A 15,986-nucleotide genomic window follows, 5' to 3' on the forward strand; every position below is an offset into this window, starting at 1 on the left:
CATAATGTGATTTAAACACAGGTTTTTAGGAGAAGGTGGAAAATTTCCCACCACTTTCCCAGAGACAAGGAAAGAAAAGAATTGATAAATTATCCCTGACTTTGGCAATTTAAATCTGGAAATACTAGTAACATGACACACAAACACTCAAACAGTCACTCTTGTCACCTTAACAATATCAACAAAACACTACATTTATTCTGCAATAATTATATCGAGTCAATATCATGGCAGGATGGCTTTTACAGTACACAGCATTAAAAATCCACTATGTAACCATTAAAATGTTACCTGCGAATTATACTTTGTAAGCAAAACTATTGAGTTGACGTCCTTACCTTAAATTTAAAAATGAAACAAGGCATGTTCCACTCCACATACTACATCACATGGTACATCTATTCTACAGGCTCAGCCATGTCAGCTGCTTGCAAGTGCAGCGTCTTATCACGGAGACAGCTGTGCTGCTGATATCAGGTCCTCTCATCCTCCTTGCCCTGGGTCATCTCTGTCACAACAGACAGAGGTAGGACACTTTAGCATTGAGTCTACAGGACAGCTGTCCCCTATAGGTGGGCTGCGAGGTCTACAGGGTCCTCTGACACTTGTCAGGAGGAGGCGTATCACAATGGGAATGCATGGATTTTCAGAACATAAATAAAAATCTCCCACAGTATCAGCTTAAATGAAACCTCATTGAGCTCTTTTTTTTTTTTTTTACATTAGTATGTTTTCTGCTTTTCCTGTTCTTGATCCAGAAGCTCATTACAGCTCCTCAGTACCAATCTTTTACTGCTTGCTGGATCAAAACAGCGAGCAGTTCCCTTGCTTACACAACTCTCCTGAACGAAAAGAGCTTTTTTTTCTTGTTTTTTAATCCTGCAGAGTAACAGTGTGACACAGAAGATTATCTAAATGATTGTTGCAATAATAATAAAAAAGAAGAAATAATCAGCTAATCACCACATCATATTCCTTCAATAACCTTGCCACAATGGACCTGTGTTTGCAGAGCTTGACACCCTGAGGCTCTGCAGACTTGTTCAGTATGATAAGGCCAAGGATGACAAATGGTGAGATTGCATTTCTGCGGGCTACAGTGCCATGCTGTGCTGAACTATAATATGTGCTGTACAATATCAAACAATGTGATGTATTATGCCATTACTCCCTAGGCCAACCTGGGATCTGCCATGCAAAGCCAAGGTGCTCTAGCCTCTGCTTGGTCACTGGAAAACTGTATAACAGCTTAGCTTTCCCCTGGCTGCCTCTGTGCAGTTTTGTCCCACTCCCAGATTTCAGTCCACTACTACCTACCACTTATTTAACGCACTTGCCTTCCTAACAGTTGTGCCACAACAGTCTAGCATGTCTATAGCCCTATGTATGCCTCTCATAACCCCACCAAGCACTCAAATGCAGCCCACTTCACTTTCGCCACCCCCCCCATCCCTGTCTTTCGATTGTAGGGCTGAATGCTGTGTGTGCATACTGATTTGGACTCAAGAGGCTAGACAGAAATTATGCCAGGTATTTTGTTGTTGGCAAGGGGAGAAGACAGCTGCGTATACATATTAGGGTGAAAAAGCCAAACCATTTAACTTTTTGTCAAGTACAGCAGTATAAGGGCAGTGCACGCATGCAAACAAACACACACACAAGTCCACATCGCTTTGGCAGTAAAATCCAGTAGTTTTAATGTGTTTAGACAATTTTTGTTTATGTGTGCTTCACTCCAGAGCTCAAAACTGAAACCGATGCATGCAAAATACAGTGAGCCAATAGAGATGTATCTCTGCTTCTTCTTCTTCTTTTCTTTCATTAGGCTACTAACATCCGCTGGTCAAAAACCAGGTCTCTCCCAGCAGAACAGGACCAAAGCTAAATGCATTTCATCGTCTCTCTCACCTTGATTTCTCTTTCTCTGCTTCTCTAAGCATAACCACAAAACCAGCCTCATTTATCCCAGTCAAGGTCACAGGTAGAAACCATTGTAAGTAATTTTCCACTGAGCTTAAAGGAAATATTGTGCAATTTGCTGAGTGACAGTAGCTCCCTATAGAACAGCACAGGGATACAGACATGGGAAAGGTAATATGTACATGTGCAAGAGTTAACCAAAAAAAAAAAACTGTCAATAACTTGTAAATGTTAAAGGATATTAATGGAGCTGGAGACACAGACATTTTGCAAATTGGTTTTGGTCTTTGCTAAAAAAAAAAAAAAAAAAAAAAAAAAAAAAAAAAAAAATCAATCATAATGTAGCTAATCAATTATTACCAAGGGGTAAAGGCGGTGCTACAAATTCACAAAATAAAGAGACACGTTGCCTTCTGCGTACAAACCCTGGTTGTTTTCATTTGATATCTACACGACATCAAACCCTGTCTGGTTGCTGTTGTCTCCCTTGTTTCCTCATCACAAACACACACGGCTATGACAGCCTCATTATAAGCAATCAATATCATTTGCTGTGATAAAAAGGGCTGGCAGGGAGACGGCCGATGCGTTCCGTGGTCGGGATAACACCAGGCCAGTGAGGGAAGATATGACGATGGAGAATTACTAACATTAATCACTTTAGCCAAGGAGATTACCCAGTCTTGCTTAATTAGAAATCTCCCTCAGGGCACAGAGATGAAAGCAGGGTGAGAGAAGGTAATGCTGTACGTAGCCGCCCGGCACAGCTTCGCTCAGCAATATGACTTATTAAAAGGTCACGAACATGCTAAACCTTGAGGCAGCTGGTTAGTGAGAACCCTGTAATGAGTATTCTTGGTAAGAGCCTATTGTACAAAAGAGCTATCAGAGGTTCAAATGAGGTGAAGTGGAGCAACTGCTTCTCATTTTGCTTCATTTCTTTTTTTAAAAACATTCATTTATGTACTTTTGGACACAAGTAGTTGTTCTCTTCGTACTAATATGTAGTAGGGTGGAGTTTTATTTGAGGACACATGCACTGTTGGTGCTCTTGTAGTTTGGTGGCTGTGTAGGACAGTCTGTGTTGTCACAACAACTTGGAGGGTACCCAGACATCTGCAGAATCATTCACACCCAGGCAGACCCTTCCATAGTCACGAGCAGGGAAAGCACATCGCTGGCTTTCAATATTTTGCCAAAAGTATTCACTCACCCAGCCAGATCATTGAATTCAGGTGTTCCAAACCCTTCCATGGCCACAGGTGTATAAAATCAAGCAGCTAAGCATGCAGACTGCTTCTACAAACATTTGTAAGAAAATGGGTTGCTCTTATTCACCCAGTGAATTCCAGCATGGTACCGTGATAGGATACCACCTGTGCAGCAAGTCTAGTCGCCAAGGTGAACTTGCACACCCAGCAGTTATAGAGCAAAGTTATTGTCTGCCAGGGAGGCGTTGTTTGTCTGTTTGAGAGATGGGGCTTGTCCCAGCTTAGAAGCGATTAACATTTGAATCCAGATCTGGAGCCAGCATCTTTTGGAAGGATTCTGGGCAGCGCTATACATGGAAATGATGTAGTGCCCTCAGAACTGGACCTGCATCTTTTGTGAATGGCGACAACATGGGTTTGACCAATATAAATAAGCCCATGAATGTGGGTCATTAGACCTGGCTCTGCTGTGTCTGTCTGCTCTCTGGTGCTGAGCAGGCACTGTGCAGTGGGTTTTTAGAGCTACTGGGTTGAAAACACATGCCTTCCTGTCTTCTGAAAAAGCTGTGACAGCTCCAAAGCTTACTAAGAAACTCTATAAAGCTGAAGGGACCTTCAATTTAAGATGATAAATCCCTGCAGGTTTGTTACTAACAATCATTTTCCATCTTTTTCATTATAAGAGTATCTATCAGAAGTGCTTTCACTAACTATCCAAAGCAGTATGGGCATTACTTGTGACAGCTGTAACTACTAGTTGCTCACATGTAATACTGTTGTAGTTTTGGAGATTAAGACATGAATTGGTTATGAAAGCAATAACTTCATTCTTACTGTAGCATGTGCATTCCTCAGTAAGCATCAGCCAAAAACAAAAAACAACGTTATTTTTTCCCAGGAAACAATGGCTTCTTGAAAAAGAGAAGAGCAATGTTTTGTGTGGCGATTCTGTCATCAGCAGAAAAATAACAAGGCCACACCGACAGTCTCCTCCAAAGGGATAATCTTCTGCAGGTGCCATCATTCTGCATTACACACAAAGGAAAGACGTATGCAGATACTTTTCTGGGGAAATGGAGCCAAATATAGCTTTTCCAGTAAGAAAAGGTAACAAACAAAAAGGTCTGGCAGCATAGATAGCTACGTGATAAAAAGCCTGTATGTTTGTTTATAGAAGGATCATATCATAATATCCTTCCAGCAAACCGTGTTATGATTTATGGTAAGGCTCCAACTGCCTATGAATACTATTTTTAAATTATGTAATTAAGTAATTATTATTGTTATATGTCCTCTAAAGTGAGGAATTGCTCCTTTTCTTTTCCTCGTGGCAGTCAAACTGAATATTTCAGAGGGTAGACTTGCAACTTGATGTTGCAGATCATCACTTTTGCCTTGACCAAACTCATTTCATGATATTTTTCAGCATTTCTACAGACTAAAATTTGATTGTTGTTGAATTTTGTTGGATTTAATTTTGTTTTGCTTAGAAAAAACACACCTTCAAGTCTTTGACATTTTGCTAGATAAGACAGGCATCGCCACGTCACCTTAAGAACACAGTAGCAGGTATTTCTGTCAAGGGTGTCTCAAGTGCAACGAAAACAATTAGAGGCTCATAATAAACTGTAATATCCGCATTACTTACAAGAACAGGATGCAAACTCGGCCCCAATTTCATCACTTTCTTCCTAAAACTCCTCACTACTGAGTCTTGTAGAGCTGAGGAGGGAACAGGACGCAGCTGTAAAACTCAACTGTCCACACGTGGCTGCCCTCCGTATGAACCTTCCTTTTTTTACAATGAACCATAAACAGCTTATATTAAAAGCAGCTCGATATAAATAAGAGGATATAAACTTGGAAGAAGGCACGTTTTGGTCAGAAACCCACCTCCAACTTATAGTGCAACTGCAAAAAAAACAAAAAACAAAAAAACCCCCAGAAACTAAAACATTACACTAACTCAAAAAGTGCTTCAAAGATACATAAAAGACAGCCAGACAGCGATCGCTGTCTAGGTCGGAGAAGTTTACTTCTGAGTCAAGCAACAGGGACCAGACTCAGACACGATCCATGCTTGGCTGCAGTGGTACCCAAGAGATTTACACAGACTGAGCTAGACAGCGGAGGGAATTTTACAGCGCTGGAGAACAACTCTCTCCTGACAGCCAGCTCTGTCACTGGCATAGGAAACCTACAGGATGAGGATAAATCTTATGGGGGGAAGTGAATACATGATGGAGGCAAGAAAGGAGGCATGAATAAAGGGAAAAGAAGAGTTGAATAGGGTGATAGCACTCTGGGTAAGACATTTATCTTCAGAATAAAAATAAAAAGAGAGGCCTAAGAGCAAGAGTGGTAGTCGCTCATTAATCTAAAAGATGAGAGGAAAATGCAGGCCTATAAATCGGCCCTGCTGCCTGGTAAACAAAGGGCACTTTCAGTCGCTCCTTTTCCTTGACTGATCCCAGCACTGATCTCCGGGGGGAAATGATGTGTATATAAATACACTGATAATTTATGCACCCAAATTATTAATGGCTACATTTGAATTGCTAATTTGTGCTCACACTAATTCCTGCCTAAAATGCACTGGACAAAATCTGACATGCAGCCTTCAAGGCAGCACAGTGAAGCAAAAATAAACCCAAAATGCTAATTCGAAAGGGCAGATGAACACCATCTGCAATACCTTAGTCAGACACTTTCACTTCACTTACAATGGCTGATAATGGATCAGAAAGCCTTAAATGATGAGAAGAGCAGTTAAGCCAACATTTAGTCACACTGAGGCGTTTTGCATAAATGCATCATATAAAAAAGCCGCCAGTCGAGCAGTTAAGAGGCGACATAAAAGACAAGATAGAGGGCTGAGGATATAGCTGCAGGCAAATCTCTTTTAGAAAAGGTGACAGTTGCATTAAGTTGTAAAGCAATCCCAGAGGTTCAGGGCAAGGTAACGGGAACGCAGCACACTGAGGACGTCTGGAAGGCAATGTAATTGAAGAAGAGAACAAAGAGCGGGCAGAGACACGGTGGAGGGAAGGATGGGAAAGAAGATGGCGTCTGTCTGTGATAGAGTCATATAGTACCAGTGCCACAGAGGGCACTGATAACACACTCAAAGCCCTGCCAGCCCTTCAGGTATAATACATGATGCTTAAACTCTGTTCTGACCTTGACCAATGCAAATGCTTCCTCACAAGTGCATTGATTCACCTGGAGGGTGAAATAGTAATATGCTGGCATGAGCACAGATTTCCTCTGTGGGTAGGGTAAAAGTATTAGAACACATCGACTTTAATGCCGATGAACCGACAGCCAATCTACAATAAAGCAGATCGAAAAGCAACAAATGTTTTTCACTCTACTTTATCATTTCTTCTCACTTACCTTTGAGCTGGTCAGCCACAACACTCTGTCCTATTCTCTCCATGACCTGTCCGTCCTCATGCTGGTAGCGATCATCCAGGAATTTGGCAGTGGCGTGTGATAGGTGCACCTTCCCAGCAACGCCTAGTTGCTCCATCAGGTTGGCTAGGTTGACATCGTTTGACCAAACGTCGAACTTGAAGCGCTTCATCCCCAGGATGCCGCACAGTACGGTGCCAGTGTGGACTCCCACCCTCATGTTCACCATCTCCCTCTTCTCCTGGCAGAACTGTTCAATAGCCTGAATCATGCCCAGGCCCATCTCCACGCAGCAATAGGCGTGATCTGGTCTGGGCTCGGGACACCCGGCCACACAGTAGTAACAGTCTCCTAGAGTGCTGATCTTTTCACAGCCGGTGAGCTCACAAAGTCTATCAAATCGTCCGAACAAGTCATTAAGAAGTCCAACGAGGGCATGAGCAGATTTGTTGGCAGACATTTTGGTGAAGCCCACAATGTCTGCAAAAAGGATGCTGACAGGCTCCATCCGTTTCATGTTGAAGGGCCTGAAGATGATCTGGCCTCGGGGGATGGAGGTTTTCTTGCGTTTATTGTTTTTAGGGCTGGAGATGGCAGCAGCAGCACCGCTGGTGGAGTAACGTTTAACAGAATGATCACCTATGTCGTCATCGCCCTGCTTCATGAGCTCATCAGCCACGATTCTGGGCATAACAGAGTGGATCATTCGTTCCTTCAAGGCTTTCTCCACTTCCAGGTCTTTACCGTGCATGATAGCTTGTCCGACCTTAAGGAAGGTGCTCCGCGACCGCACCTCAGACATGATGAACAGGTGCATACCGATGGCATGAGCGCAGAGATGAAGCAAGGCTTTTGCTGGGCCCAACCACCTTAGAGTATCCCAATCTGATGGGGCGGCTAAGCTCCACTTCTCGCCTACCTGAGTCAGTTGCAGCCATCCCAAACTTTCAAAAAAGATGGAGTAGAGAAACCCGAGGAGGACAGAGGCATAGAGACGAACGTGGAGGACGCTATATAGCAACAAAAGAACCTCAATGCAAAGGGAGAAGGTGCCTACAGGAGAAAGACAGGGACACCAGTCGCTATCTCCCACAAGTGTTTCATATGACATGTTGTATGTGGGCCCTATTCCACTGAATTCTTCCACATCAAGTGTAGGTGCTGGAGTCTCAGGGTCCTTGAAGCCAGATGTCTGAATCTGGGGGGCCAGGGTCAGTATGAAGGTTACGAGGATGAGGAGCAGAGATGCTTGGTTGTAGCAGCGAGAGTACAGTTTGGTAAACGTTAAGAGGAAGAGGAGAAAGCAGAAAAGGAGGAAGGAAGCAGTGGGGACAAGAAAAGCAACCCTATCACAGCGGGAAGGGTTGGCAGCAAAGTAAAATCCCCAGAGTAAAGCAGCTGCTAGGAGGTAAAAAAGCACAAAACGGAAGCGCCTCTGGGTCTGAGGGAAACACCGTTCTCTACAGGCCTCCTCCAGGATAGAAGAGTCAAACTTTGGGTCCCAGAAATGGCCGGCAGACCTCTCAAAAAGCTGTGGCATCTTTTTGTGAGAACGAAAACTCTTGACCACCGGCCTCCTCAGTCCGGACTCCCCAGAGCTACAGCTAGAGGAAATGCTGTACTTGCAGTGCTTGGCTCCGCCAATGAAGCCTCCCCCGATTGAACCCAGCGGCCCGCCTCCGTGCTTGTGTTTGACACTACTGCCAATTCTCACCGAGACGCCTCCATCTCCACTTGAGTCACAGCTCACTTCTGTGTTGTGAGGCAACAGTTGCTGATGCTGGGGGGATGCCATGTTTTCTTCTAATCTATCAAAAAGAAAAAAATTACAAAAAAACTCAAAAACTAGGCAGAAGGCACAGTTATTTCTCAGGAAACACAAATGAAGTAAGGCAAAAAGTTGCGGCCACACAGTATGATTGTTCAATCTTTAAAAAAAAAATTTAAAAAAAGGAAGGGAGAGAGAAAAATCACACTCTGTGCTCTGGCTGCAGAAACACCAGCAGACCATCCAAAGTTTCTGCGTAGTTCATTTCTGCCATTCTTGACGTCAATCCCTGCATTCCTCTACATTCCCGGCTGTTTTGACTCCACGCACTTAAAACTGCAAGGTTCACCCAGTGCCTGCTCTGCCGAGGCAGCCAGCTCTTTGCTTCACTCATTGGAAACTATTTGGCCAAACGGACAGAATTACACAATACTGTGAGTACAGGAAAATGCTGAAAAATACACACATACACACACAAATAGGACTGAGAGGATAAATTATTTTAAGGTGCTCTCAAAATGTGTCTAAAAACCCCCAGATTCAATTCTGTGAAGTTGTTTTGTACTCAGTGTGTTTGCTCAGCCCGCTTTCATTGCTGGTGCGTGTCCAATTCCGCTTATCCACTCAGTTACCCACGCTTCTACTTCCATACACGTCGATGTCAAGTGAACTAAACCATGTGAAGTTTACATGACTGAGCAAAACTTCATCCAGGGCCAGTCAGACGCAGTGGCTCGAGCTTTTGCCGTTTGCTGTGTCGATCCAAAAGGTCAGCGGTTAAAATTAAGGCGTAGGTCAACACCGGATACACGGATCATGCCACTTGAGTTTTTTATTTTTACACCCCCACGCTCCTTGCCGCAAGGCCTAATCGCCAACACACTCATGGACGGCGCCCCGTCCTCGCCTGGCTTTCCACTCCAGAGTCTCCACCGTCACTGCGTCTCCGAACTCGGCAGATATTTTGTGCACGGAGTTCTGCAGGAGCGAGATGCGATGCGAATGAACTATTCGGCGTTACTGCAAGAGCTCAGACGGCAATCACCACTCTACAGATACGCGCGCCTCTCAAGGCTATAGCCCAGCCAGTCTTAAATCAGTGTTTTGTAAGCGCTGCTTTGGTATTCACATCCAAACTGTGGCCAATTCATCGTCAGTGCGCCCCAAGAAGGAAAATATCCAGCTTGTCTTAATATCCTGACCATTCCCGGCTGTGTGGTGTCTCAAACGGAAATCTGCGAAGACAAACAGACCCCTGGAGCAGGCTGCATGAAGTCCAGTCCTTCCTGGTATATGAAGTAAAGTTTGCCCACGACAGCTTGGTCCCCCCTGTAATCGCCAGACGACGAAAGCCCCGGAGAAAGTAGGGCTAATTAAAAGGTCTCCACCTCCTCTCCACTCCCCCCAGTAGCACAGTCCCACAGGTTAAAGCACAGCGCTGCCTTCATACGGCCACTTTGATTAATTGGGCAGGATACAAAGAATATCGTCATACCTCCAGGTGATTCAAGATTCACATGATAGGCTAGATTAGGGCTGCTGCTGCTGCACCGTCTTGCCTTTCCATCCCTTGTGCCGTCCACAGTGAGAGATAGAATTGTCCTATTACCGGGTTATCTGATCACAATTTGTGTGCTGCACCGGCGTCTACACGTGCGCGAAAACGCTGTGCGCGCAATCCAGGCGAGGCGGGCAACACGGTGGCAGCAGCAGCCGCCACCATCTTCTGTCTCTGTGCGCTTCCAGCCGTCCAGCCGAGAGAAGTGTGTGTTTGTATGTGAGTGTGTGTGTGTGTGCGTGTGTGTGTGTGTGTGTGTGTGTAAGAGGGAGAAAGAAAGAAAGTGACGCCAGAATAAATACCATATCACGTCCCCTCTTTCCTTTCAAAATAAAAACCCAAATGTGCCTTTTATAGTTGTTTTTAAAAAGGCACAGAGCCATAATAATCCATGTATTAGCATGTATTACATGGTCAATATAACACATACTTTCTACAACAACCTTTTTATAGGGTCACCTTAAAATACTCTGTTAGCATGAAACTACAAAAGAAAGCTTCAGCAAACAAATTTGTGGTTTTTAAGTAAACCCGTAATCATTCAGACCCTTTATTTTCTTTCGGGGATTTTGTTGTTGTTGTTGTTGTTGTTGTTTGTTTGATTTATTTTGTGTGTTTAAATAAAATTACTTCCATCATCCAAATGTGTCAAAAACTTTTTTTTAGCTTGAACAAAAAAGAAAGAAAGAAAGAACGAAAAGAAAAGAAAATGCTATCCATAAGTCAAAATTTCAGGTTATTATGTTAGAATTTAGAGTTTATAAAACAAATTCTTAAGTTATTTTCTCATAAGTTTGATCTAGTAAGTTGAAAACTTTAGAACGCAAATTTCTACCTATAAGTGGCATCTTAAATTTATGTTTTATGTTAAACTTGTTTTAATTTATTTATTTCTTCTTCTTGTTCCTATTATTAGTATTTATTTATTTATTATTTATTTTTGGCGAAAACGAGCTTCCATACGTAAGAGACTGTTTCCTTAGAGGCTCTTGTTGTCAACCAATTTGGAGCTTCACTCTAGACGCACTAAAATAATCTACTTTTAACGATCCTCTATTTTGAAAATCCCTCTCTCTTCTTCCGTTTTGATGGTCACCATAGACTTGACGCTGCGAGCAGAGTAGACGAAAAGAGGGGTTGAGTGAGGGGAGGGGAGGGCTACAGTGCAGGAACGTGCACGCACTTGATAAAAAGCAATAGAGTGAAATGTAGCGAGCACGCATTTTAGGGAAGGGTTGGGATGTATGTTTTTAATGGCACTCAGCGAAACTCCATATGTTCAGTTCGTGAACAAAGCCCCCTACCCTCCTCTCTTTTCTGCTGCTCTATACCATTAAAAAGAATAGAATAAACACTTTATCATTTAAGGACACAACATTTAGTCTAAGATGAGAGTAGAAGAAGTCTTCATTAGAAGACACCTGGATATATACAGAGTATCTTCAAATAAACAGCAGAATAGGAGCACTGATATCTAATTCTGAATACTTCATTTAAGGCAGACTATGAGAAATGAAGGCTACAGAGTGTGCAGCCAAACTGAATGAAGAACCTGCAGGTTTAATGTTCTATTATTTATTTATTCAGCAGCCTGACAGAAATATTAAGCAGCTGGCCTCTGTAGTCAGCAAGGAGCTTCGCTGTATTTTGAAAGCACCCCTAGAGGGAACCGCGCTACCTTCTTGCATTCCACCTGCGTGCATGGGAACAAACAAAACTCTGTCTTTAATTGGGAGAATAAGAACATTTACTGTGATTTTAAAGTGGTGAGCTGGAATTCTCTTGATTTATTCATAACCCAGATAGCAAGACGACATTGAATCTATGTTGATTTTTCATCCGAACCGTCGTATATGGTCGGGGTTGAAATGCCAATGTTGTAACAACATTGAAATACTGTGGTAAACCGACGGTCTTACTATAGAGACGTTGTAACGATGTTGATTCACCGTTGTTTTTTTGTCATTGATATTTGATCTATTTATAGTCGACCAGGTGACAACAACAACGTCGAGAAAACGTCTATTTATAGTTGACGATCATTCGGCTCCGGTCACCATCAAAAACCATCGATTTGTAGTTGAGCATTAAATTGCATTGCAACTGATCGGGTATAAAGTACCAGAGAAAGTAGATTTATTGTTCATTTGTTATCAATGCCTTGGTGTGGTTCACCAGCTTTAAAAAATCGTGTCTACGTGCAATTTATGTATAGTTGACCGGGAAATTAAAGCAGCGATCACTTGGACTATTCCGCAGCACCCCTCTCACATTGGTACACCCCCCCCCCCCCCCCCCCTCCCCCGGTATTCATTGTCTTCTACAGTAGAGCGGGACATTTGATTTACTCTCAGCGGAATTGACCGGAGAAGGCATCAGTTCATGCACTGCACTGGCCCGCACCATGATTAGTATAAGGTAAGAATGAATGATTTTTTTTTCCTACTCGGTATTTCCATGTTTGCATTTGAATAACAGTAAAAAAAAAAAACTTGTTAATGTTGTACATTAACGAGTTTTTTAAATTGTGTCTACTTCTTACAATCTGGCAACAAATAAATTGCACTGCGAACAAAGTATATCAACAAAGAAAACATTTTTGTTTCATAATTTCTTCGTTATATTCCCTTACAAAGCTAGCTTTAACGCTTCGAGGTTTCCTTTGTTCTTGCCGTCGCCTCGGCGCTTGACCCAGACTTTCGCTCTGTAGTTGCTTAGTACTACAAAAAATTCTAAATCTGTGATATATGATTGATAAACGTAAAGTTAACTGTATAAACGTGTTCAATGACTTTGTTACTTTTGATGATTGGAGAGCACTCGCTTCAAATCGCACACGAAAACTTTAGACTCAGTTTGAATGCTCACGCAGCATGAGTGACTGTACGTTGCACGCTCACCTAACTTTAAGTTGCACGCGTACATGACTTTCCGTTTGTGCCTTGAATAATGAATAAGGCTACGTCCGCACGTACCAGCGTATTTTTGAAACCGCTGATTTTTCTATGCGTTTGCACCTTTTGTCCACACGTAATGTATGTCTGGCCATACATTGTGTTTGTATTTCCAGGCACATTTCACGAAGCAGAACGCAGTCTTCAGAGATATCCACGTGAACGCTGTGATACGTCTGACCTTCAGTCCGAAGAAGAAACCCAGACCAGTCTTAAAAGAAAGCACAAGTAAAACCTTTATATTCACAAACATATCTTTGATTGTTAAGAATTTATGATCTTGTCTTTTATACATATCTGTGGTGCTTGCATACTGCAATATCACCACATAATATAGTCCAAAAAGTGGAAGTTTGTAAACTTTTTAAAAATGCAAAGCCGTGTACACTTGTGCACTTCAAAAATTCATTGTATACTGTACCTTCTTGCACGTCTCTGTTTCCTGTGTGTGTTGTTAGAAATCAAACTAACTTTAGGAAACAATATGCCAAAAGCATATTTACAATTACTTAAGACCGTTTTTAATTTATTTTCTTTAGACCAAATCCCCTGTACACATATACGGACTCAGAGGATGAGCAGCCTACAAAAAAACGGTTTCCCCAGGCCCCTCGAGTGAAAATACCAGGTAATAAAATACTGTCTAGTGTCTGTGTACATATCTGTGTCTGACACAAGGAAACTTTTTTGACAAGTTGTCTGTATTCTTAAATACTTAAAAAATTATCTTTTTCTAAACAGCCCTCATCACTCCGCAGTCTGCCCCCCAGCCCACTGATAGCAACCATCATAATGCCCCACCCAGCTTCCGGCACCTTTCGCCACTCCGGCACAAACCGACACAGCTTTGCGATCTCGCCAGCATGCAGAGTCTGATGTCTTCCCTATAGATGGTATGCTTTTAAAAAAGCTTTAAAGCTGCATCACAATGTCATTGTACTCTTATCTAAAAAGAAAACCCAATTTATACTCCTGAATGTCATCTTGTTGTGATTTTTTTTCTGTAGATTCCAGAGACTCTGTGAGGCCACTATTACAAGGCAAGTTTGAAAATCTTGGAATTTCACAGTTTACATGGTATAACAAATATATGTGACAGGCAAAAACTAGTAAACACTTTTAGCAGTTACAAGAACTAACAAATGAATATCCAACAAAAGTGAATAGAAATACATTGTACTGCCAATACTTTGGTTTATTCTTTGTATGACTTGAAAATCAGGCTTTAGGGAAAACCAAATGACATGTTTCTATCATCAATTACATGAAGTAAACACACAAGCACTTGCATACACATTTAAGACATGAGACACGCTAATTCCATCTCATAAAATGTGTCTATAGGTGAGACGCTTTGCGTTGATTGGTGCTGCTGGACCACACTGGAGGTGCGAGTCCGCCGTGTAATGGTTTATGCCATTACAAAGGAGCTGGCCTCTGTACTCAACTGGGCAGGGGAAAAAATACCAAGGACCAGACAAAGCAAAAAAGGGCATTTAAAGAGACAGCGCTGTGCAGATGCATATTTGGTAAGTTTTAACATTTATTGTAGTTTTATGAGCCTAAAGTGAACAATAAAGGGATCAATTGATGTGCTGGGTGCGTTTCACATTTCCTATGTCTGTTTTTTGCTATATTACTTTGTCTTTCTTAATAACAAGACTTTCATGTCCGGTTAATCTGGAGATGGAGTCTTTGGTCTTCGGCTTGTTTTGTCCTCGGGTTGTACACTTTGTAGAGCCCGAGGACCCCATGTTTTCTTTTTTTTTTTTTTAAAGGATACACGGCACACCATGCTAAGACATATCACATTTTCAGCTTATAGCTCTTTGGGAATCAAATGCGGCAGTTTGCTGATTTCTGCCTGGTGACTTTCATGTTTATCAGCCTAGGAGTTTACATACTTTCTCCCTGCTGAAGACAATTAACAAGAGCTTATTCATGTGCTCTAATTCCCTTTTTTTTGTGTGTGTGTCTATTTTTTGTCCTAGATGGCCTGGCGCAGCAGGTAGGGGCGAACTCTATGTCTGAGTTGGTCTTTGCTCAAGCAGTCCAGAAATGGCTCAGATATGCTCCAGATCGTACGGGTGGCGCGCAGGACACACATCATCCATCCCCATCCCGGAGTAAATAATAAAAAGTGACGTGAAACATAGAAATGTAAATAGGAAACTTTGTCTTTTAATAAAGTATTTTGCAAATGATACATGTCTATTGACCTTTTTTGGTTTTTTTCAATAAAAAGCAACTGTGCGAAAGAGGTGGAAAATCAATACCATATCTCAACAGTGTTTCAATGTCAACAGTGTTAGAAAATATAACGTCGAATCAATGTCAGGTTTCAACATTGATTCAACATCAAAACCTGACGTTGTTTCAACGTTAAAAATGGGTGCAAGAGTGATGTTGGGTCAACGTCACACTTCAACGTTGCTTCAATGACGTCGCCTGATATTGACTCAACATTGTTTCAATGTTTCCTTGCTATCTGGGAAACCACTGTATCAGTTTTAATCTTCTGAGAATATCTCAAGTAACGCTCGCAGAAGAGTTGGAGTTCACTCACAGAGAAGCTCACGTGGGTTCATATCACTGTATAAAGGGGGATTTTGGTGCATGTGTCAAAACTTGAGGCAATTTACATCACACACACACATCCACAGACACACTCACATACGTCTCTCCCCCCCCCCACACACACACACACTCCCACAGTCACGACAAACTGCTGGTGCATTGCAGCTGTGGAACACAAAGAGCATGCTTTCAAAAAGTGGGAGATCAGACCTGTTCAGATGTTGGTGTAAGAGAGACAAAAGGAACAGAGCGAGACGTTATACAGAGAAATGTATGGAGACAAGATGGAGAAACAGGAAATATGCAAGCGCAAGATGTAATCTCAGCAAATTTTCTTGTTTGAGTCCAAAGATTGATCATTTTATTTGAATAACCACAAAGTTTCACTGCTTGGTCCATCAGAAATCTTTATTCTTGATGGTCAAGCTTGCAAAAATTAGGCCAAGATTAACTTAAATTTTTTTAAAAAAGGAAAAAAAAGTGAATCAACAACTACTTTAATGGGATGCACATCCATTCAATATCTAATTCACAGGTAAATGAAGATAAATTACACTCAAGTACACAAAAAAAAAAAAAAATGC

General features: G+C 42.1%; 1 protein-coding gene and 2 long non-coding RNA genes across 3 annotated transcripts in view; 2 read left to right on the plus strand and 1 right to left on the minus strand.

Annotated features, from left to right (window-relative positions):
• Positions 1 to 10,036, minus strand: part of LOC134626233 (adenylate cyclase type 9-like) — a 42,094-nt gene extending 32,058 nt beyond the window's left edge. The window contains exon 1 of the mRNA XM_063471852.1: positions 6,528 to 10,036. Coding sequence (XP_063327922.1) covers positions 6,528 to 8,340 — 1,813 coding nt within the window. The 5' untranslated portion in view covers positions 8,341 to 10,036. The remainder of the gene's footprint in view (positions 1 to 6,527) is intronic.
• A 1,494-nt stretch (positions 10,037 to 11,530) lies between these two features.
• On the plus strand, positions 11,531 to 13,046 carry LOC134625421 (uncharacterized). Its single transcript, XR_010093725.1, has 3 exons — positions 11,531 to 11,637; positions 12,198 to 12,289; positions 12,942 to 13,046. It is a non-coding gene; the product is annotated as an uncharacterized LOC134625421 (long non-coding RNA).
• A 985-nt stretch (positions 13,047 to 14,031) lies between these two features.
• LOC134625422 (uncharacterized) lies at positions 14,032 to 15,029 on the plus strand. The gene is made up of 2 exons (XR_010093726.1): positions 14,032 to 14,354; positions 14,817 to 15,029. It is a non-coding gene; the product is annotated as an uncharacterized LOC134625422 (long non-coding RNA).
• Positions 15,030 to 15,986: the final 957 nt, after the last annotated feature.

This window comes from Pelmatolapia mariae, linkage group LG4 (assembly GCF_036321145.2).
Source record: "Pelmatolapia mariae isolate MD_Pm_ZW linkage group LG4, Pm_UMD_F_2, whole genome shotgun sequence".
Lineage (NCBI taxonomy): Eukaryota > Metazoa > Chordata > Actinopteri > Cichliformes > Cichlidae > Pelmatolapia > Pelmatolapia mariae.